At 45.9% G+C, this 24,075-nt stretch overlaps 1 protein-coding gene across 2 annotated transcripts in view; it reads left to right on the top strand.

Annotated features, from left to right (window-relative positions):
* The window catches only part of MKLN1 (muskelin 1), an 808,470-nt gene that overhangs the window by 479,742 nt on the left and 304,653 nt on the right, over positions 1-24,075 (top strand). For both annotated transcript variants that reach the window (XM_086918927.1, XM_086918926.1), the window contains exon 11: positions 5,682-5,903. In XM_086918927.1, the coding sequence (XP_086775053.1) occupies positions 5,682-5,903 (222 nt within the window). The remainder of the gene's footprint in view (positions 1-5,681; positions 5,904-24,075) is intronic.

Genomic DNA, 24,075 nt, shown 5'->3' with positions numbered 1-24,075 from the left:
TCGACAGGGAGGAGTCCAGGATGAAGCCCAGGTTGCGTGCATGGTCCGTTGGTTTGGGAGCGGTGCCCAGGGCCGGGGGCCACCAGGAGTCGTCCCAGGCGGAGGGGGATGATCCCAAGATGAGGACTTCCGTCTTGTCTGAGTTCAGTTTAAGGCGGCTGCTCCTCATCCAGTCGGCGACGTCTTTCATCCCTTCTTGTAGGTTGGCTCTGGCGGTGGTGGGGTCGTTGGTGAGGGAGAGGATCAGCTGGGTGTCGTCGGCATAGGAGATGATGTTGAGGTTTTGTTGGCGTGCGATGGCTGCGAGGGGGCTCATATAGACGTTGAAGAGGGTTGAACTGAGTGAAGATCCTTGTGGAATGCCGCAGATGACTTCGGTGGCCTCGGATCTGAACGGGGGGAGGCGGACTCTCTGGGTTCTTCCGGCGAGGAACGAGATGATCCACTCCAGTGCTTTCTCTCGGATTCCGATGTTGCTGAGGCGCTTCACTATGGTGCGGTGGCAGACTGTGTCGAACGCCACAGAGAGGTCCAAGAGGATGAGGGCTGCTGTTTCCCCGTTGTCGATCAGGGTTCTGATGTCGTCGGTGGCTGCGATTAGGGCGGTCTCGGTGCTGTGGTTGTCCCGAAATCCGGACTGCGAGGGGTCGAGGGATCCATTCGTCTCGAGGAAGGCGGCCAGCTGTCTGTTGACGGTCTTCTCGATGACTTTGGCCGGAAAGGGAAGGAGCGAGATGGGCCGGTAGTTCTTGAGGTCGGTGGGGTCGCCGTTGGTTTCTTCAGGAGGGCGGTAAGCTCGGCGTGCTTCCAGCTCTCCGGGAAGGTGGCGGTGTGGAAGGAGGAGTTGATGATGTCAAGTAGATGGGGTGCGATGATGCAGTGCCATCAACAGAGTATTAAACGTTTTTTAGAAGTTGACCTATGCTTTTTAATCAGACTCCGGTCTTCGAAGGAAATTATAGAACTGTTTAGAAAGGGTTGCTTGATTGCTGATACCATAGTTCACACAGTGACAAATATTAATAATAATACTATTTGGAAGTAGGCTCTCACTTTCCAAGGCCTAGAATCTAAAACATCTCCATGCACCACAAGAAAAGATTTGAGGATAAGCCGTTTGCCTGCTCAAAATATATTGCTTGATGCATAGTGGAAAATACAGTTGTATGTTTTTAGTTTAAGCAGAACTTTGACTGCTAAATTTTGAATGCATTGTGGATACAGGATGGCGTATCAAGAGAAAATGCGTTGTGAGAGAACAATAATGTTAACAATTAGAAAGGTGACCTGCATAAGAGAAAAGCATGTCCTGATGTTTCAATGAAAGGTTAAGAGTCAACCAAAGTCCCCAAATAATGAACCACATTTGTAGGAATAGTGCTTTTGTCAATTGAGGTGCACCAGAAACCGAACAGAAAATCTGATGGAGCTAGGAGTATCTCTGACTTGGTGGGATATAGTTTAAGAAAGTCTGTAAAACATGTAATATTGTTAAGGATAGAGTAGCTTGTTAGACCGAAGGGTCAGATTCCCTATTCTTTAAGCTGAAAAGGAGCCTCTGCATACATGAAAATGTTTACCTTCTAGCTATAAAGTAGGACAGCTAGCAATCTAGAACAACAGATAGCAGAGGCGATACTGCAGAGTGCTGTGAAACTCCTAATGGGACTGCCTTAGAAGAAAATTCAAATGAGAATAAGCCTGCTGTTTGGAAGTGGGTAGACATGAATGAACTAATCCAGCTGGGGACTTATATTCCCACCTCTCTCATTAGTTTGAAAAGAAAGCTATGCATTATGTTGTTGAAAGCCATGGAGTCTTTCACAGGGACTTTCCATGACTCTTGCTATTACAAAAAACACATTACAAAGCTGGCTTGAAAGGGGTTGAGGCTGACAATGTTCAATCTCTCTGCAAAAATGTTGTTTTGCTCCAGCATCCTCTTTTAGTAGCTTTGCAAGAGGTAGATTGATTGAAAATTTGGAGGCCTGGGAGGTAGCTGTCGTCAAACAATGTGAAATGTTTTCACTATGCTAACCTCAAAGACTGATGAAATATTTCACGTTCTCAGGGATGCATTATTTCTGTTGCATAATGGCATGGATGTGGCTCTTATCTTCCTCCTACTAATAGAGATTCAATACTGCTCTGATTGCATCCAGCGTAAAGAGATCCACATTCATTCCTGCCACTTCCTAGTGGGGATGCCATTATGGCAGTTACCTGTGGGGATGTGCGCTCTTTGTTGCAACTTTCTGTTTAGCACCAGGTAGGTTAACTCCCAACAGAAATCGCAAGTATTGCTAGCATCTTGCTTTCATTGCTCCTAAATCCCTCCGTAGGGTTTAGGTCACAGTGGTGATAACTGCGGTTTGGCTTGCATTAGAGCAACTGTGGGCTTGATGAACAACCTTGCTGATTTGCTCAGGGATTCCTGAACTGTTGTGTAGTAACCTTACAGCTTAGATCCTCATTAGAAGGTTGTACACAATTTGAGCCGAATTTAAGAGAAAGCAAGTCAGCCATGCTTGTAAAATCATGGATCTTGAATGTGTTGCAGTTTCCTCTCCACCCATCTCTGATCACAGCTATTGCCATTTTTTATCTGAATTCCCATTCGATCTTCTTCCCCTCACAATTATCATCCCAGCCTTAGCGCTTCACTGTAAGGCTGCCATGGTCATGTTTAATCTAAAGCTATTTTACCTATACCAAATGACTTGGAAGCTCTGCAATGCTTTTTTTTCAAATTTTGTGTCAAATTCTGACTTTCTAAATGTTGGCTTTTTTTGCTTTAAACTGTCCAGTTTGAGCTCGTCCCTCTCGTTGCCCTAACCTTGTTACTGTTTTCATCCGCAAACCCGCTTTCTGTAAACAGGCCTTCGAATATTGTTCTTATCTTGTCACGTTCGCTGAGCATTCAAAGCCAGAGGTCAAATGTCAAGCTGTGTCTTCGAAGGGAGCCTAGTGTTTACTTTTTCTTTCACCGACTTCAAAGTGAGAGAATTTATGTGACAACCCCACCTTGCTGAGTACCCACCCAAGAGGAAAAGCTGTAGTATGTTAGTTTTTTTCTAGCACACAACAAAAATGATCTGTGCTGATAGTTCAGCATACATCAGAATATGAAAAGTAGAAAATAAGCGAATTTTGTTTTGTAATTCTGAAGTGTGGTGGATTCAAAAATTGAACATGATCAGAACACATCAATACACTAGGTGATGTCATTTCCACACTATCATTTGAGCACAGTAAATTTGTGTCTGTATGAATGTAATGATCATTTCAATTGGAAATGTGTTGTCTGTAATGGAAGTGCACTTTCATTCCCTGCATACTCCACACTCGCCACTCCACTTTACACTATTCCACTCTACAAAACTTCACTCCACAACACTCTGTTCCTCTGTATGCCCTTCCACTATGACATGCTACTCCACATTCCTCTACGATACTCCACTGTAAGACACTCAATGCCATTTCTCGCCACTCCACTGTACGCCCCTCCATTCCACGCCTCTCCTTTCCAAACCACTTACCCACTCCACTCCAGTCTACCCCACTTTACTCCAATCTACCCCAATCCACTCCAATATTACCCCACTCTACTTCACTACAGTCTACCTCAATCCAATACAATGTACTTCATTCCAATCTGACCCACTCCACTTAGTCTACCTCAATATAACCCATTCCACTCCAATCAACCCCACACCACATTACCCAATCTAGCTCTACTCCATTCTACACCCCTCCAATTTACACAAACCCACTCTACTGCACTCCACTCTACCCGACTCCAATATACTCCAATCTACATCACTCCAGTCCAGTCTTATCTACTGCAATCTACCCCACTCCAAACTGCCCATTCCAGTCTATCACATTCCAGCCTACCTCAATCTACCCCACTCCATTCCAATATACTCTACTCAAATCCACCCAATTTACTCCACTCCAATGTATCCCACTCCACTCTAATCTACCCGCTCCACTCCACTCCACTCCAATCTATCCGCTCCACTCCACTCCACTCCAATCTATCCAACTCCACTCTACCCCACTCCAATCTGCCACAATCCTCCCACTCCACCCCTATTTACCTCATTCCACTCTAATTTACCCACTACCCTCTAATCTACCCTACTCTCCTCTAATGTACCCTACTCCAATCCTCTCAATCTACTCTACTCCATTCTATCTAACTCCTCTCCACTCCTATCTACCCCACTCTAGCCTACTCCAAGCTACTCCACCCTATTTCACTCCAATCTAGCCCATTCCACTCTCCCGTAATCTGCCACGCTCTCCCAGTCAACCCCACTTCATTCCAATCTGTCCCACTCCAATCTACCATGCTACACTCCAATCTAACCTACGCCACTCTAGCCCAATCTACTCCACCACACTCTACCTCACTCCACTCAAATCTACCCCACTTAAAACTACCTAACCCCATTCCTATATACCCCATTACACTCCAATCTACCTTACTCCACTTCACCCTATTCCATTCCAATCTACCCTACTCTAATCCACCCAATCTACCCCAATCCACCTTATCCCACTCTACCCCACTCCACTCCTATCTACCCTGCTCCATTCAAATGTATCCTACTCTAATCCATCCAATCTACCCTACTCCAGATACCCCACTCAATCACCCAAATGTCACCCACTCCAAGTACCCCACTCCCCACCAATCTGTCCTCTCCACCCAAATCTGCTCCATCCACCCCACTCTCCTCACACCACTTTACCCTTAAACTACCTTACTCTTATCTACCGTACTCCGATCTACCCGACTCCGCTACAACCTACCCCACTCCACCCCAGTTTGCTCAAATTTACCTCAATCAATCTTCCCCACTCAATCTTCCCAACTCAATCTGCCCCACTCAATCTGCCCCACTCAATCTGCCCCACACAATCTACCCCACTCATTCTACCCCACTTATTCTACCCCACTCAATCTACCCCACTCAATCTAAACCACTCAATCTACCCCACTCAATCTACCCCACTCAATCTACCCCAGTCAATCTACCCCACTCAATCCACCCCACTCCATTTCAACTCATTACAGTCTACCCCACTCCACTATAGACCAATCGACCCCACTCCACTCTAAATCAATATACCCACTCCATGCTACCCCACCCCACCAATGTTAAGCCATTCTACAGCAGCCACACTGGTATACAACATGTCTAAAACACATTGCCAAAGCCAATAGCTCTCGTATGGGCAAGACCTATTGGCTTTGCCAATGCTTGCTTTCTCAAAATGTCATAGTCTATTGCTGGCTGGACCCTTGCCTCACAATATTTATTTTTTGCAAACACCTAATCCCTCCCTGGGACATACAGCTGCCATTTGTGTTTTCATATTTTCAAATACTGATATTGGGAAGCCTCAGCTTTCTGTACTCTGCTTGTAAAAATGTATTTAATTATTTTTTACCCTCGGGTGTAAGCCGCTTGTTTCTGTTCTTTCTATCCTGTGGTTTATTCTTTACTTAAAGCTTATCAGCATATGTTTAAACACCAGGCTTTAGTCGTTCATTGTATCCTGCAATCACTTCTGCATTCGATTACAGTGTTTTCGATATGTCCACCTGATGTAGACCCTGGCTCACATTTCTATTTCCGGTTCAAGCGTTGTGTTTTCTCCCCTTACAGATGTGCATGGACTCTGAGAAGCATATGATCTACACGTTCGGCGGTAGAATTCTGACTTGCAACGGGACAGTGGATGACAGCCGAGCCACAGAGCCCCAGTTTAGTGGTTTGTTTGCTTTCGACTGTCACTCTCATACCTGGAAGATTCTTCGAGAAGACTCTTGTAATGCGGGGCCTGAAGATATCCAGTCTAGGATAGGACACTGCATGCTCTTCCATTCAGTAAGAATTTCGAACTTGTTTTCAAATGGTCGTTTTTTTATTTGTCTATTCTTTTAAAATTACGGCGGTACCAAGAAACACAGTGCATACTGCAGTCATAAGCCTGTTATAGAAGTCCTATACCAATGAAAAAGAAAAACAAGTGTCATTATTACACAGGTTGTTATTTTCCAGGTCTAGATTCGCTTGTATCAAACGTGTTAACTAAAACAGCATTTTTCGGCTCACTAAGCCAACTGGCATTTTTAGACCGCTCCGGGCTACTACTTACTAAGTAGTCACTGGTGCTATACGCTTTTCTGAAAGTGACTATAGGTGACAAAGGCATTTTATCTCCTATTATGTGGTCGTATAGGATCATTTTTTATTTTTAAAACATATTTTATTAATATTTTATCACCATGCAGACCAAAATATAAATCACATTACCTATATCCATCAAATATATCTCCATATTTACTCCCAACTAATCCTTTGGTTCCCCCCCCCTCCCGCTTCGGTTAGTGTGGGCATATTTCAAATATATATATCACAGCATAGTTTCCAGCTATAAGTATAGCATTCGCAACACAATTCGCATATCAATAATCACATGTACGTTCCTTATACATTAATATTCATCTTCCTTTTGTGAATCCAGCAGAGCCTATATCAGTGCTTGTCATATAGGATCATGTGCCAGTTCTTTTTGATAAATTGTCAAATATTGTCCCTTTGTTTATATCTATATATATATATCTCATTGGCGGCTGGTACGGATCGGGCGGAGGAGGAAGGGAAATGTAAAAACCCCCCAAACATTTACCTTATCCCTGCGCCTCTGTTCCGTCTCTCCTCTGTCGGACTCTGGCCGGAACAGCAAACAGGAAGTACACCCAGGCTCCCCTGACCAATCGCAAAGCTCCAATGCAGCGTTGTGATTGGTCTGACCGCCGTGGTTCGGCGCTCAGCCGGGGACTAGGAGCCTGGGCATGTTCTCCATGCGGGCTCTAATGCAGCCTGTGTGTAGAACATGCAAAGTGTGCATGACTGGTTGGCCGGCCCCAGAGGGCCTGCTAAGCATTCATGTGCACTTGGAGTTGGAAAATCGCTCCTCCCCTGCCCTGCGTTTGTGTTTTTGTTTTATTTTAAAACTTTATTGTTGTCAATGACAAATTGGCCTAGCTGTAACGTCGCTTTAATCTTTATTTTTTTTAAGTGAATTTCAGTTTTTTTTATATAGAAAGAAAAACAGATCTCATCACACCTAAATACAACTTAACTTTAATTTAACCTTTTTGTTTATATATATATATATATATATATATATATATATATATATATATATATATATATATATATATATATAGTTAGTGTCTTGTTTTGACTCTGAAAGTCCTAAGCTTGTGTAAAGAAAGTAATTAAAGGTGCTGACTCGTCACTCAATAGACCCTACTCTTCTATAGAGTAGTTTGTGTGCACCCTTTCTACCTTGAAATCATTTCACTTAAAAAGTTTGTAGACATTTTCAAGGATCGATGATCAAATGAGCGTTTACTAATTTGAGGTGCTGCCATTCAAATCTTATTTGCAAGTGTTACGCAATTGTATGAAGACAGTTTCCATTCACCAATGAGATGAGTAATTCAGGTATAGTCTTACCTGGATGGGTACCTAATCAAAGAATCAGTGAGAGAGTCTGCAGCCTGTGGCTACACATTTATATATATATCTTACAAGTGCAGGTGGAGGCTTAAGAGAGCCTAGGATTCTCAGTGAATTGAGTAAAAGCCTGATCCTTTTTACAAAATCAAGCAGTATTACTCCATGAGTTTTCTGTACCACACCAACACTGTTTCCTTTGGATGACAGATAGTAGCCCAGGGGTTCAACGTTTGGCAGCAATACTGTGGAGCTCAACATTTTCAATGTGACTTTTTTTTTTTAACTTCAAAAGGCTTCATTGAACATTGCACATGTACCACAGCTGCGTGCCTACAACCCGGGGTCCGGCAGCAAATATTAAGAAGAACAACCTTCAATAAAACACAGCCCATCAGCCGACATCCCGGGGGACCAGCGGCGATTCAGAAATAGGCACCCCGAGTGACCGCAGTACATGATAGACAAAGAATGACAGAGCATTTCCAGGTGAACTTTGCTTTTTCATTTAACCAATTCAACAAGAACGAGAACAACATCACAGGCATGTAGACAATCAAGCAGCAGGGCAAGCAGCATGTGTTTTCTCAGACATCAAAAACACTTCGTGGAGACTGTACAACATAGCCATTGCAGCAGATCAAACAGAAATAAAGGGAAAAGGGTCAGCATGCACGGGCCAACCTCACATCAACACATCCTTCTCGCAGCCAAGAACTCCCTACAGGTATGTTTCAGCCTCCAGAGGTGCATCGGGGTCGACAGCAGGAGCCACCCCCACTGAGCCATCCCGCTCCTCATCAGCAGCCACAGCAGTCTCATCAGGCACATCCGCATGAACCGCACCCTCCAGCACTGCCGCCCAGTACTTCTTAGGCCTATTCTTGGGGGGCATCAGGTCGCTATACAGCCAAGTCTGGGTACAGCAATAAACCAGTTCTCTCTTCCACGCTCGCACTGTATGCGGGGGGCCTCTCATCCAGGCTGTGGCAATACAACGCTTGGCCATCAGGAGCGCCAGATCCACAATACGTCACTGGGTGGAGCGCAAGGGTTTGGAGTAGCCCAGGAGAGCCAATAAGGGTTCCGGGGCTAGTGTCAAGTTCACCGTTTTATTGATCTCATCAAAGACCGATTGCAACATGAAGGAAATCCGCCAGGGGGGCCCTGCACCTCTCACACTCTGGGGATTCACGAAGTCCGTATCTATGAAGCCTCTCCGGCGTATAATATGTCCTGTTCAGGAATTTAAAATGTGTGAGCCTATGGCGGCCATTAAGAGAGATCTTGCGGACGCTGGCGCAGCAATAGCTCCAGAGGTCCTCAGTCATTTCGGTGCCCAGATCATGTTGCCAGGCCAGGCGTGGCTTGGTATAATCCGCATACAGCTCCATCTGGGCCATCCGCTAAAGAGGGGAAACCAATCTCTGAGGAGATTTGGCTGTGACCACATAATCAAAGGTAGTTACCGTCACTGGTTCCGTCATATCTGGTCCCAGAAGGTCCCGCAGAGCACTGTGCACCCTATGGAACTGAAAGCGCGCCATCGAGGGAGGGTCCTCCATCGCGGTAGTCACCTCGTCCGCGCCATGCCACCCAAGAACAAGTCGCCCATGGTGTGACTACCAATTCGTCACAGTGCCAGAATCATTCCCTTTTCCCTACAGGGACTCAGCCAGTAGCACCACTCAAGATTAGCGCTCGGGGAGTATTGGAGCGAACATGCTTGGGCGTTCGCCATATAGTGCCGGGCGTGGGTGACCGACAGTAGAGAATCGACCAGGCCCGTTCGTCGATCCCTAGTCTGCATTACCAGGGCCGGCAGGGGAGTCGGGTCTGCAACTATCCGTTCAATACGGACGTAAGGGGCGTCCTGTGGACCGTGGATCCATGCGTAAGCATGGGCAGACTGCGACGCACAGTAGTAGAGCTCCAAATCTGGGGCGTTGAGCCCGCCCGCCGCATATGGTCGTACTAGAATATGCCACGCGACGCTAGGCTGTTTACCCGCCCAAGCAAGCCGTACCAGCAGCGATTGGAGCCTGCTGAAAAACTGAACAGAAAGGACCATAGAGATTGTGTTGAACAGGAAAAGAAAACATCATCCTCCAACTTCGAAACCGCGCAGCCATCATTTTCCCGGAGAACGATCTCCGAATCGGTATGGAGCCGGATGCCAAGATATTTGACCGCCTCAGTAGTACACTGTAGTGGAAACTCAGGGTCAAACTGCAGCGTAGCCTCTGTAAGCGGAAACATGATCGACTTCGTCCAGTTCACCCGGATGCCAGAAAGGGCGCCAAACCGAACTACCTCCCGCAATACCGGGCAAAGATGATTCTCGGGGTCTCGAACATAAAGAAGCGTATCGTCCGCGTAAGTAGAGACGATGAGCTTGTACGTAGGGAAGCGGATTCCTCGATGAGCATGGTACTCGCTGAGGGCACAGGCAAGGGGCTCAGCTACTAAAGCATCGGGGAGAGCGGGCATCCCTGCCTCGTGCCCCTGCCAATCTCAATGGGCTCAGAGGTCAGAGGTCCAATACGGATCCGGGCCCTCGGCTTGGAGTACAGGACCGATAACAGCTGCAGGAAGAGAAGGCCAACCCCCATCCTGCGAAGTACATGATGCATAAAAGTCCACTCTACAGAATCGAATGCCTTTTCCATATCTAAAAATACGGCAACAGCCGGTACCTCCGGACCAGTATGCTGAAAAGCAGCAAAGACCGTTCTAATGTTATAAACAAGATTGCGCGTAGGGACAAAACCAGACTGCTCTGGGGCCACCAACGTCGTGACCATAGGATGTAGTCGGTTAGAGAGCACTTTAGCAAAGATCTTCACATCTACGTTCATCAGGGAGAGCGGGCGATACGAGGCGCAGTCATTAGGGTCCTTGCCTGGTTTAAGAATTGCCACAATTACAGCCTTGCACATGGAGGGTGGCATAGATCCCGAATTGGCCATATCATCGAGCAGGCTCAGCAGATGGGGAAGCAGCAAATCGGAAATAGCCTTGCAGAAAGCCACCGTGAGGCCGTCGCTGCCCGGGGCGCTACCACCCCTCATGGAGGACAGTGCCAACACCACCTCCTCTCTCTCAAAGGGGCGAGCCAAGAACTTACGGTCCATATCAGAGAGCCACGGGAGCTCTATGTGCGACAGGTAGTCTACTATCCCTTTCTCCGGAGCGGGTCCCCTCGAGGCGTACAGAGCCTCGTAGTAGTCCCTAAAGCGTGCAGTTATCTCATCATTCGTCAGCGGGAGCCCGGCGTCACCAGATCTCATTATCGGAACAGAAGAACGCTCTCTGCCCCGCTTAGCCAAGCGGGCCAGCACCGCGCCCGGGCGCTCCACCCTCACAGTAAGTCCTGGCGATGGCGTACTTCCCTAAGTGTTTAATCTCCAGATCTGCCTCGTCGTACTCCCGAAGGACCCCAGCAGTCTCCCTGTCGACAGAGCCGCCGCCAGACCGTAAGCGCAGTTCTTCCAGATCTTGAAGCTTCCGCTCCAAAAGTTCAAGGCGGCCCCTGATCGACTTTAAAACGCCGCCATACTTAGAGATAGTAACTCCTCTGGCATAAAGCTTACATGCTTTCCAAACCTACTGGAACGAATCAACAGAGCCCACATTGGCCTCAAAAAAAGTCTCCAGGGTCAAGTAAAGAATAAGGGGGAAATCGCCAAGAAAAAGGCGGTATCCGTCGCGCTGGCACCGAGCAGGAGAGCAATATAGGCGAATGATCCGAGTAGGTCCGCGGAAGAACCTCGCAGGATCGCACGTCCCGCATGCAAGCCGAGGACACAAACCAATAGTCAATCCTCGTGTGGATATTATGGGGGGCTGAGTAGTGTGTAGACCCTCCCCGCAATGGGTATCTATGACGCCAGACATCAAGCAGATTGAGATTAGTCAAATGTGTATCCAGTGTACGTGCAGAGGCCAAAGGCGTCCGGGGTGGACCGTCCGATCTGTCTAGCGCCGGGTGCAGAGTCAGGTTAAAATCCCCTCCCCAAAAAACAACCCAGTCCACAAACGCATAAACCTTCTAAGCCAATGTCGTGTAAAAGCTAGGGAGATCGAAATTGGGGCCATATGTGTTCACTATGCACATGTCAAGACCTTTACCAGAACGGCCGTAATCCTGAACCGACCCTCACTATCAGTGGTCACCGGCGTCCAAGCAAGGGAGGATTTAGGATTAAACCAAGTAAGAACCCCCCTAGCATGAGAAGTAAAACCTGCAGCATGGATATTATCACGGAGCCCTCCGTAACCAAGGATGGAACTATGTGGTGCCAGGTGCGTTTCCTGCAGAATTGCAATGTCTACTCTGTGCTTTGCCAAATACTGGAGAACCCTACGGACCTTGCGGTGATCATTCAAGCCCCGCACGTTCCATGTCAGGAGCCGCATTGTATCGGGAGCCGCCACCCCACCCGTCATATCCCCTGCCATGGAGGAGGAAAAAAGATTGCATCTACCGCATACAGTTTAGTAACTTGTGAGATTGTGTGCCCATCGCTGTCACTCCTACCAGTTAGTCCACATGCCTCAAACAACAGCTGCCCCGCACCGCAAGGCAACAAAAAGGTCTCTGAAACAAAGCCACCCCATTCCCCCACCCACGGTTGCCCTACCCCAACTAGGCCGCGCTCATCCATCCACCCCAACAAGCATTCCTCCCCTCCCCAGGCAAACCCCAGCTCCACAACAGTCACAAACACCCTCGCCACCCACAAAACATCCACCAATTCCCCCCCCCCCCCCCCCCCCCCCCCCGCAGAACCATAGGAACAGTGGTAAGCACACGAGGGCAGAGGTAGCCGATCTAGCTCGTACCAAGGGTACCCAACAAAAACAGCTCAAAAAACCGCCCCGTCAGCCCCCTCCCCCCCCCCCCCCCTCCCTTTTCCCCATCATTGCCACAACATGCAGATTTGGGAACCAAAAAATAGGTGAATCTAAATGTAGTACATCAAGAAGAATCGCCCCGCCCAAAGGGGCACTAGTGTGACCACAGCCAGGCAGCAAACAAGGGCATACGCTCGAACATATTATAATAGGCAGTGACAGCCAACAGGATGCATCAACACAAGGAATCACAGGTCTAGTTGGCTCAAGTTCGGTAAACAGGGGCTGGCAATACCTGAGAAGTAGGCAATTGAATCGTTAGCCTCCAGGACATCAGGCCCTCTCGGGGCAGGTAGTACAACCGCCATTAAAGAGTAAAGAAAGCAGCAACCAAACCTGAGGTGTCCCAATCGGGCAGCAACCATCTCAAAACATGCCCCAATCAGTCCTGGTCCTCTATGGAGCCCCTATCCAGCTCAGCGTCATCCTTTTGGAGCGCCTTAGGGTCAGTAAAAATTAGGGACTTCCCTTGTCGATTGACGTGAAATTTCGCCGTGTACAGCATCGCATAGTCCGCGCCCATATCTCGCAGCTGGCGTTTCATAGGGGCAAACTGTTTCCGGGCCTCCTGAACACGAGCCGTAAAGTCAGGGTAAATAGATAAGGTGGATCCCTCATACTGCAAAGGTTGCTTTTCTCTACCAACTTTAGCGTGACATCCCAGTCGCGATAATTTAAAAGTTTGGCTATAATGGGTCGCGGTGGGGCACCCGGCTTGGGTCACGGCCCCAAGGATCGATGCACCCTTTCCACCACAAACGTGGGAGAATAAATCATCCCCCAGCAGCTTCTTTAACAAGGCCTCCATAAACAACTCCATGTTACCAGTAGAGGTACTCTCCGGAAGGCCCGTGACGCGCAGGTTACAGCGGCGCGAACAGGCTTCTAAATCCTCAGTTTTATCCAGGAGTGTCTGCATAGCCCTGCCAATCTGTCTATTGTCCATCTCCAGCGTGGTTTGCGCCTCCTCTACCTCGGTAATTCGGCGTTCCGACATATCCATCCGCTCCGCATGTTTATCCAGTCCTTCCGCCATGCGGTAAGATAAGGCGTCCAGTTTCATGCAGATAGCCGTCATACCTCCCTGAAGATTCTTTTCCATGGCCAGGAGTATCTCCTTCAGGTCCTGCTGATGCGTCCCCTCCGGCACGTCCTCACCAGTCGCGCCGCCACTTCCAGCGCCTTCCGCCGTCTTAGAGTTCTTCCTCGCAAAGGAAAGCTTCGGTTGTGTCCTATCTGAGCGCCCCATGGCGAAGAGAGGAGTTGCCCCAGGCCCCGGCGCAGAATCACAGACAATGTACGTTGCGCCTGTCCCGTCTAGGCCAGAAAAGTCGTAATGGTGCTCAGTGTGGGGGAGAATCAGTGCAGCAGGAGAGTCAGAGGTACCCGCAAACTCCACGTGGTCAGCAGGTCGTCACGGAGACACCGACACAAGTGGGGGAAGCAGCTGGCCGCAGCTCCCGAGGCACCAGGTGCAGACGCGCAAACCAAAAGAGCGCCAAACTCCACCCGCAAAGTCCGGCCACCGGGTCACGGACTTTGGAGTAGATCCAGGTTGTCTCCAGATGGGGCTGTAGGCAGTCAAATTAAGTGTAGAGGCACACCAGCTCCCTCGATGTAGCCCTATCAGAGGAGCCTCACCACCGCAATCAATGAGGAGTTAACTGTAGTGGGGAATGACACTCGCCGGTGCCCGGTATGCAGCTCAGCCACCGTGAAGTAAAGCGGGGCAAGAGCAGGCGCCGCCGCACCCGGGGACCTCCAGGCAGCAACTCGAGCAGCCCCCTGTCAGTGCGATCAGCCCCTCCAAGGCCAGACGCCTCACAGCACTCCCATATGTCGCAGGACGCAGACGCTCCACACGCCGATCCCGGCTCCGATGTACCGGTAAGTCCGAGTCTGGGGCAGGGGAAGGGGGGAAGCCCCCCCCCCCCTACCCCCCGGACGAGCACACATTCCTGCTCACCACCAATGATATGGGACGCGGCCCGCCTCCCAGCGCGGGGTCGCGTAGGTCTCCACGCCTGGAAACACAGCTCCAGGGTCAGCCGTGGTTATAATCGAGGCCGCGTTCTCGTGGGCCTGCTTCTCGTCACCACACCGGGCCGTAGATCTCCGTCCTCCGGTCAGTGAGCCCAATCGTTCCGCCTCCAGCGGGGCCGCGATGATCATGCTACCTTCTGGGCACCAAAATGTCACGTTAGCAGTCCCAAATGTGCAGGATAGTTGAAGGATAGTGGTTCAGGGCGGAGAAGCTCCGGACTCAGGCAGCCATCTCGGTTGCCGGCTAGCTCCGCCCCTTTCCATGTGACTTTCAAGTATTTGTAAGCAGAGCTAAAGAAAAAGAGTTTTGAATGTTAGTAAGTACCAGAAATCAATATTTTGCCAATGTATTAAACAAAATGTAACAGACTGGGGCACCTATTGCCTCTAGTGATTGACTTGTGATTAGGCTTTGTCTTCATATTAAAGATCATTAAAAAGTTTAGGAAGTCTAGAACATCACTGAGCCTTAAAGCTTCAGCAATGGGTAAGAATATGTCTACCCTTATTAGTGGGTCTTCATATTTAACTATCAAACAGATTAACTGTGGTCACCACAATCCAGAGAAATTGTCATTCATCGTCAAAAGGGCAGGAATCCTTCAGTGGATTTTTAAGTATAGATTCTGTCCTCACCCTAGACAAAGGACTTAGTCAATATGCCAATCAAGAACAAAAAGCCAGTTGGACTGCAAGATCCCCCAACCCACCAAGCAATGTTTGAGTGAGATGTGTTTCAAGTAACAATCAATTCTCTTGTAGGGGATTTCCGTGTATAGTCATAAGCATTTGAATAGTCTCGCCCATGTGCGGGGACCCCGGACCACTTAGTTAGATACATCTTCTTAAGATGTCATCTTTTGCTTTTCTTTGGGAAGGCCTGCATAGACACTTAAAAGATAGAAAGACAATAATGCAGCCTAACTAACTAGGCTACACTGGCCATTACTTCATCAGTGAAAAAAAGATAGCCATTGATTCTAAAATGTTGCAATTTATGGAATTTAATACATATAGAAGCCTCCCATTCACAAAACCCCTTTTTCATGATAGAGATGAAAGGGTTGGACAGAGAAGCCCCCCATAGGCTGCCATTATATGTCTGAAAATGGATACCGTGCCTTTAATAGTCTCCAGAGACCCTCAGTATCCCATGATGCACAGCTAGTGGCAGTTACCTTCATTCTTTTTGAAGGCATAGAGAAGTGAATACCTATGCTAGATCCTGGATAAGTCTGCTTCTTCCGCCGGGGAGGAGGGAGGGTTGCTTATGACTTAACACGGAAATACCCCTACAAGAGAACTGGAGTTACAGGTAAGAAACTATTCCTTCTCTTGTAGGGGATTTCCGTGTAAGGTCATAAGCATTTGAATAGGCTAGCAAGCCCATCCCATAACCCTCAAGTGGTGGAAGAAAAAGTGAAGTGACCTGTCCATGTAGGCAAACAGATTTCAAAGGGAAGCCTGTCCAACCTGAGCATCTGCTATGGCATCAGCGTCCAGGCAGTAGTGTGTTGTAAATGTGTGGACTGACTTCCAGGTGGCAGCCTTACAGATTTCTAAAATAGGTATATTACGGAGTAAAGCCGCAGTAGCAGCTTTGCCTCTGGTAGAGTGAGCCCTAGGCTTACTAACGAGTTTTCTTGGCTTTCTCATAGCACAGCTGGATACAGGACACAATCCATCTGGAGATGGACTGTTTGGAGGTAGCTAGACCTGTACGGATAGTCATAGTTTACAAATAACTGATCTGCTCTACGGATATCCTTAGTCTTGTCTAAATAAAACTTCAAAACTCTCCTGACATCTAGGGAATGATGATACCTCTCGGCTGGAGAAGAAAGAAGGGTGCTGAAAAAAGGTAGGTAATGAAATTGTTTGGTTTACGTGGAAATCCGAAACCACTGTAGGAAGGAATTTCTGATGTGTTCTCATAACCACCTTGGAGGAATGGAAAACTGTGTATGGTTCTTGATAACATAGTGCCTGGAGTTTGCTATCTCTGCGGGCAGAAGTAATAGCTACAAGGAAAGCTGTCTTCCAAGACAGATGCTGGAGAGAAGCCCTATGAATTGGTTCAAAAGGCTCCTGCATCAGTCGAGGAAGAACCACATTAAGCTCCTAAAGAGGAGAAGGACGCCTGAAGGGAGGAAACACTTTCCTCAAACCCTCTACAAAGTCTCTAATGACTGGGATTTTGAAAAAGGAAGTTTGTGAAGGGCATTTCCTATAAGCAGTTAGAGCTGCTAGGTGCACTTTAATGGAAGAAAATTGAAATGCCTGATTGTGCTAAATGTTGCAAGTATGGGAGAATAAAATTTTCCTGGCAGGAAGTAGGATATTCCTTCTTCAAGGCGCACCAGATGCAGAATCTCTTCCACTTATATGCATAAGAAGTGTGTGTGTGTATGGTCTCTTAGCTTCTTTAAGTATCTCCATGCAGTCCTGAGGTAAATTCAAATGTCCATACTGCACTAACTCAGGAGCCATGCTTCCAAATTCAATGACGAGAGGTTGGGGTGCACCATCTGTCTGCCAAACTTCGTTAGAAGGTCCGGCCGACACGGAAGCCGTAGATGTGGCAGGAGAGACCGGTGGAGAAGATCTGTGAACCACCACTGACGCAGCCACTCCCAATCAATGAGGACTGTCGGTATCAGGGGTATTGGAGGAAAGGCGTAGGGAAATCTGCCTGATCAGTCTATCCACAGGGCATTCCCTAGAGTTCCCTGTTAGTAAAACCTCGAGGCGAAGTTTTGGCATTTGTTGTTTTCTGCGGTAGCGAACAAATCGACCTCTGGAGTACCCCATCTTCTGAAGATACCTTGCATAACATCGTCGTTAAAGACCAATTTGTTGTTTTCCTGAAGGAGTCTGCTTCGAGCGTCAGCCTGAGCATTTTAAACACTTGGGAGGTGAGTTGCTGTGATGGTCAGATTTCTGGCTAAGAGCCATTTCGAGATCGTCTGGCCTTCCAACGGTCGTGATCTCGAGTCCCATGCTTGTTGAGGTAGAATATTGTTGTCATATTGTCTGTCTGGACAAGCAGGGAACTGGAGTGGAATGATGGCTGAAAGGCTTTCAGAGCCAAATGAACCGCTCGTAGCTCCAGTACATTGATGTGGTATATGGATTCCTTCGTGGACCACTTGCCTGAAGGTAGTCTTTGTGTGCACCCCAGCCAAGGAGAGAAGCATCCGTTACTATGGTTTGTTTTGGTATCTCCTTAGGGAAGGGGATCCCTCGTAGGAACCGGGAACTCTGGAGGATGCCCAATGGATAAACTGGTCTGGCAGATTTCTCTATGCCTTTCCACCGATGCCCCTGATCGCGACAGTCCTCATCTAGCTCTCGCAGTCACGGACTAAGATGATCCTCATTACTATGGGCCAATTTATTTCCAGTATTGTAGGAATGAATGAGATTGCATGCGCAATTTGCGAGTACCAATAGGTACTCGCAAATTGCGCATGCAATTTCAAGGGTGTCAAAAGGACACAGTGTTGCACCCCTGAAATTGATCTGTGCACCAATGTTGCGCACATACATGTCCCAAGGGCATGTGTGTGTGTAGCCTAAAACTTTAAAATTGCATTTTAGTGCCCTTTTCAAAGTTTTTGCACATTACAGATAAGTTTGATTTGTCTGTAATTTGCGGTCCCAAATTGCGAAATCACTATTTGAAAGTGCTTCTAGCATTGCATTTAAGGAATCGCAAATTGCGAGTCCATAAATGCAATCACAATTTAGGAATTTGCAAATAATAGCGAATTCTCAAATTGTGCATGGTATACAATTTTCTAGATCTCCAAAGGCTAATTTGCGATTGCAAACGGCCGATTTTTGCGAAGCGCACAGTTTGCAATCGCAAAAGCCTTTGATGCATGTGCCCCTATGTGTCCATGCAGGCCTTCCCAAATAAAGGCGAAAGATGGCAATTTAAGGGGATATATCTAACGAAGTGCTCCGGGGTCCCCGCACATGGTCTGGGCTATTCAAATGCTTATGACTAATCACGGAAATACCCCTACAAGAGAACTGGAGCTACAGGTAAGAAACTATTCCTTCTTTGAGAAATCACAGTGATAGTTCATGGTACTCCAAACCCTCTTTCATCCCGGAAGAACACACTGAAGAACAATAGGAAGGCATGCATTTTAAAGATTTATTCTTAAAATCAAAAACCTATCTTAGAGGACACAATACGAATTGTCACTATAATAAAGATAAACAGAATGGTAGCTGCAATGTATTCTAAAAGCGTAAACAACTAGAAAATTTCCAACATATTTGCTATATAACTTTATAGCAATCCCCGTCTTATTCTTTAATGCACTAGGCTAATCTTAGCTCTAAAAAGAAAGCCTAATTCAGGTTGCAGAGAGTATTCACACTTGTATGCCTGTTTGGACAATATGGCTTTGTGTTCAGTATCATAGCAGAGCTTGCTATTCTTATCTTGTGCTTGCTGCTGGGCTAATCAGGCCAGCAATTGAATGCTGAATGCCTTCTTGTTAGGCTTCCTCCAAAGTGAATGATGTAATTCTGTACGGCCTGTCTCATTTGAGTCTCCTTGCACAAAGTTTTCAACCACTAAACACCATGTGTTTAGCTTGTATAACATTATTTAGTAGCTTTTTACTCTTTCAAGATAAACTATTATCAGAAAGTGGCCTGCTGCCCTTTTACTTATTTTCATGCATCAATACTGTTCCTTTGAGCAATAACAATAAATTAGGTACTTCGCTATCTGCTTTACATGAAACTCTGTTCATAACTGAATAACCATTATTTTGAACAAAATAGCCAGCTCTTATTAAATACTGTGAATATTTTCGAGCAGACTTGGATATCATGTTGCAAGGAAAAGTGACATAAAACAAATGTGCATTCCATAGTAATCACATACATTCACTTTTAAATGATTAACATGTGCAAGCTATAGGGGGAAAATCTAGAAGACAAAAACCATAATAACCATAACAGAATGTTGCACAAGTGAGTATTTATCAGACTGTGGCACATTCGTTGTAATGTTTAACAGTAGGGCAGCCTGGTAGGTTGCTCTGAATTCAGTGCATAGCTTCCCCTACTGGCAGCTGCATGAATCTCTCCTACAGGCACTCATCTAGGGCTTTCTTACAACAGAATACTAGAGCGACAGGAATGAAAGGGTCGAATGTTTTAGCACATTTGTGTTCTAATGGCATTATTGACATTGTAACAGTAACAGAAGTGGTTGGCAACTATTGTCACAGATCGGTTTTAGACTGCTCTTACATACCTGGCAATACTGCCCTATGGATTTAAAGACCACATACTTGGTTGTCATTTCCAGGTGTTTTTAGTTCATTTATATCCATAGTCTTCCTGGGAAAGTTAGAGAGACACCGATATTCAGTTGTGTGAGGCAGATTTCTTATGATTGCGAAATATACTCATTTTACGTTTTTTTGCTCCACTGGACCGTGGTTAGCCTAGTTGTTGCCAATCATTTTGAAGTTGACCTGGAACCTGCTACGAATTAGTAGTCAGATCATTTTTCAGTTTTAAAAAGAGGTGACTTGTTTGTATCTCAAGTATGATGGTCCGTCAAATTGTTTAAATGGGATTGCAATGTAATTTACAAATATTTAAAGAAGCAACGCATTGTGCTGTATGCATCTTGCTCCTGTTGCCTTTGTGTAAGGGATATGAGGTGAAATAAAAAAGTGGCAAGTTAATATTTCCTAAACCAGTCTGTGGTACGGGTGATAAACGTTCTGTTTTGTCAGTCGTGTTTATTAGCATATACAAGTTCGGAGTTTCTCAATATGCTCATAAGGGTGCAGTTTAAGTTCTTTTAAGCTTTTTAGGGATATCACTTCATTTATTCCTAAAGATGTGCTTGAGAAGAGTGCTGCCAGTGGACAGAATATGCAAGGATGATCTTGTTTAGGCGGAGTCTTTAAACACCTAAGCAGGTGTGTGTCCCTCTTTAAGATGTTTTTCAGCATACCAGCAAAGTTTCTTTCCAGTGTAATTGAACTACAGGCTGAATTTTTGTTTATGTTCAACAGCAGCTTTTGTTGTATCATTATTGTAAAAAATGGGGTTGTTGGCTGAAGGCAGTGTGAGGCCTTCTTGAGCAACAGCCACAATCCTTGTAAGGGTGAACCACAAACCGTCACTAGATTAACCTGTTCTTAACCATCTGGGAGCTTGGCACAAAAGCAGCCAGGCTTAACTTGGAGGCAATGTGTAAAACATGTATGCAGCACTTAAAGAGTAAAAAGTGAAAACACAATGCAAGAAAAATCCCATCCCAATTTAGAAAAATAGAGTAACATTTAATAGATTATTGGACACCAAATCTACCAAAATCTAATCGGTATAACCGGAGATTTGCAATTTTAAAGGTTTCAGGTAAGTATAGCACTTAAAAGCATAAAACGCCACTCGCTGTGATCTGGTCGTGCGAGACCGAGTGAAAGTCTCAAGTTCAGCCCGACTGCAATAAAGCGTAGGCCTAATTAGGTCCATCTGAAAGGTCCAATTTAGTCCAGCTGAAAGTTACCTTCTTAAGTCCAGGATGAGGTTTTTTGTTTGCGGTGGAGGAGGCAGCAATGTGCAGGGAGAGCATTGTCATTTCAGCAGGTCCGCTGGAGGGAGGCCTCTGTAGCTTTTAATGTTTCTGTAGGCCAGAACGGGAGATAAGTCAGCTGACCCTTGGAGTCACTCAGCCTAGGATGAAAGGAACAGGTCCAGTCTTCCTTCTCAGCAAACAGGGCTCAGACAGCAGGGTGTCCTTTTTCTCTAGTGTTCACAAGTCCAGTGGTGTACTGAAGAGTAGTTCTGAGGGTCCCTGCTTTATAACTGGTGCCACTTTAAAGTGAGAGAATCTTCTGAAATTTTCCCCCTTCTGATGTGTGTGGAATTTTCTGCCTCCGTACTCTGGTCCCAGTCAATCTGGGGGCACAGTAGGCTAGTGTGAAGCCCTTGGTGTGAGGTGGGCCAGTGCCTTTAAAGTGTAAGTGTAGTAGGTGACAGCTCCGCCCACCCATCCTGCCAACGCTCAGACACACTATTGGGATGCCGTCTGGGAGGAATACACAAAGGCCAACTACACCTAGTCATGCGTCCCAGGAACAGGCTGTAGGCACCAAATGATTAGGACATGAAAAGGCCAACTTCTAAAAGGGTCATTTTCAGAATTGGGACTATAAATATGACTACCAATAAGAGGGTTTTAAATTATAATTCACCTGACACTAAGCCAAATTTTGCACCTGCTTCCAATCCAAGGTTATCATTTAATAATTGTAATAAGATAACCCAATGTTATCCTATGGGAGAATGTAGGGGTTTTTCATTACCAGGACAGGTAAAACTTAAAAGAACATGTCCAAACTTTTAACCACAATGTAACCTACCCTACGGGCTGTTTCAGGCCTACCCTAGGGGTGACGTATATGTATTAAAAAGGAAGCTTTATGCCTTTCAAAAGGTTTATTTTGCCAGGTTGAAATGGCAGTTTAAGATTGCACACACAGGTTGCATTGGCATTCCTGAAACATGTTTTAAAAGGCTACTTAAGTTGGTAGCACAATCAGTGCTGCAGGCCGACTAGTAGCATTTCATGTATAGGCTCTGAGTACCTGCAGAACCACTTAACTAGGCACTTACGACTAAATTAAATGTGCCATTTTGGTGTAAGCTAATTTCACCATGTTTGAAGGAGAGAGCACAAGCACTTTAGCATTGGTTAGCAATGGTAAAGTTGAGCAGAGTTCTATGGCCAACAAAAACCACACTAAGGATGTCAGGTCTAACAATTATGAGTGTGGGATTCATCTACCATAGAATTGTATCTGTTATGTTATCCATTTCTTCCTAAAGATCGATTTTCCAGTTGCACAGCCTGAAAAGAGGCATCTTTCTTTTGTTCCAGAACCATAACTTACTATCAAGATCAATAGGGGGCTTAACATGATTTTCATTGTGCAAACCCTATCAACAGGATGTGGGTACTTTACAGATGCTTGGCTATCTGGCGTTCTTAGTCTATTTATTTGATATTCGACGTGGCTTACACTTTCACAGCATTTATGTACTCTTTACTTGGTAATTTGCCCCAAACTTGCATTTTCTAGAGAGGTAAACGTGCATCTAAGGGAATTTTATTGATCGGTAGTAATCCCCGTTCTCTGTTGAATGTGCTCTTTTCCTTTTGAGAGAGGCCACGCTTTTCCTTGGTCCAGGAAGTTCCATAAATCAGCACAAGTTGGCTGGCTTTCCACGTATGGATCTAAAAGGCAAGATATACAGACAGATGGGCATACCTGTATATGAGTGAGTGACCCGGCAATTGTGTGAATGTGCGTCCTGCTCTTGTTGTGTTTTAAATGAACCTCGGTCACTGTAACAGTAACAAACTGGATTAGGGCGCCTATTCTAGTAAGGACTTGCATACTGAAAGGTAGAACAAAATCAGCCCATATTTGTTTGTATTTTAAACCATTCACATTTTTGTTTTTTTGATAGACTAGATGCACACTCCCTCGCAGTCTCTGTTCTGACCTCCTGCTTTTCTCCCACGCCCTATTCTACCCTGGCTCCACCACTCCCTGCTAGCGTTCAGTATTCAAGCCATGCATGTTATCTACAAGAGCGTACTTGTCAACTGTGATTGGTTATGTTCTGCCTTGTCTCCCTAATGTATATCTTATAGGTTTTTATTTTTTGCTTGATATAGAGCCCGTTTCTGAAAAGTAAAGTTTAACACAGAATGCAATCTATTTTTCTATATAATTGGTTAACTAATTGAGCTTCACTAGGCAATAATGGTTACATATCCACATTGTTACTTGTCAGCTGTCACAACTTGAAATTCAAAAAGTTTCATAATTTTGTAAAGATTTCTATTACCAGACACTATATTTGATATAGCTTGTGTCTCAGACAGTAGTATTCAGTTAATATTCATGCATCCTTTACGTTTTAATATCATTCATCTTTTAAAGTGGTTATGGTTCTCCTCCACGTGTTTTAAAGAGCTGATTTATGTTCCCTGTTGGCACAAAGAGAGTCAAACTCGATTAAGATGCCCTGGAGCCAGGCCAGAGGAATAACAAAGAGCTTGTCTGAGTTTCCCTGCGTTAGAAATTCCCTAGTACACACTCCAGCCGGAATCCAATTTTTGGAAAAAGTGAGCTGGCCAAGCGCACTAATTAATTGTGCAGCGTGAGCCAGGCAAAGGTGTAAACTCAGAGGGAAGTGATTGCGTGGATTACGCTCCAAGACAGCTTTATCGTCAGGATTATTTGGTGTAAAATTTTGTTTCTGTGATCCAAACAAACAGCAATATAAAGCATTCTAGAGATTGCAGTCTTTTTTTAAAACTTTATATAAACCCAACTGGCCTAATACTTATGATACAAATAATTTGGAGACTAACGTCTTAAAATTCTTATATTTGGTAAGGAGACAGCGTTCTCAGCTTTCCCAGGTCCACTCCTGAGTACCTCATCCAGTTCAGTATTTTTGTGAGATTTGTAATTATAATTTTAGAATGGGGTCAAAAGAACTACAA

The sequence above is a fragment of the Lissotriton vulgaris genome, chromosome 1_1 (genome assembly GCF_964263255.1).
Source record: "Lissotriton vulgaris chromosome 1_1, aLisVul1.2, whole genome shotgun sequence".
Classification (NCBI taxonomy): domain Eukaryota; kingdom Metazoa; phylum Chordata; class Amphibia; order Caudata; family Salamandridae; genus Lissotriton; species Lissotriton vulgaris.
The sequence above is the reverse complement of the archived record's forward strand: the minus strand, read 5'-3'. Positions and strand labels throughout refer to the sequence as shown.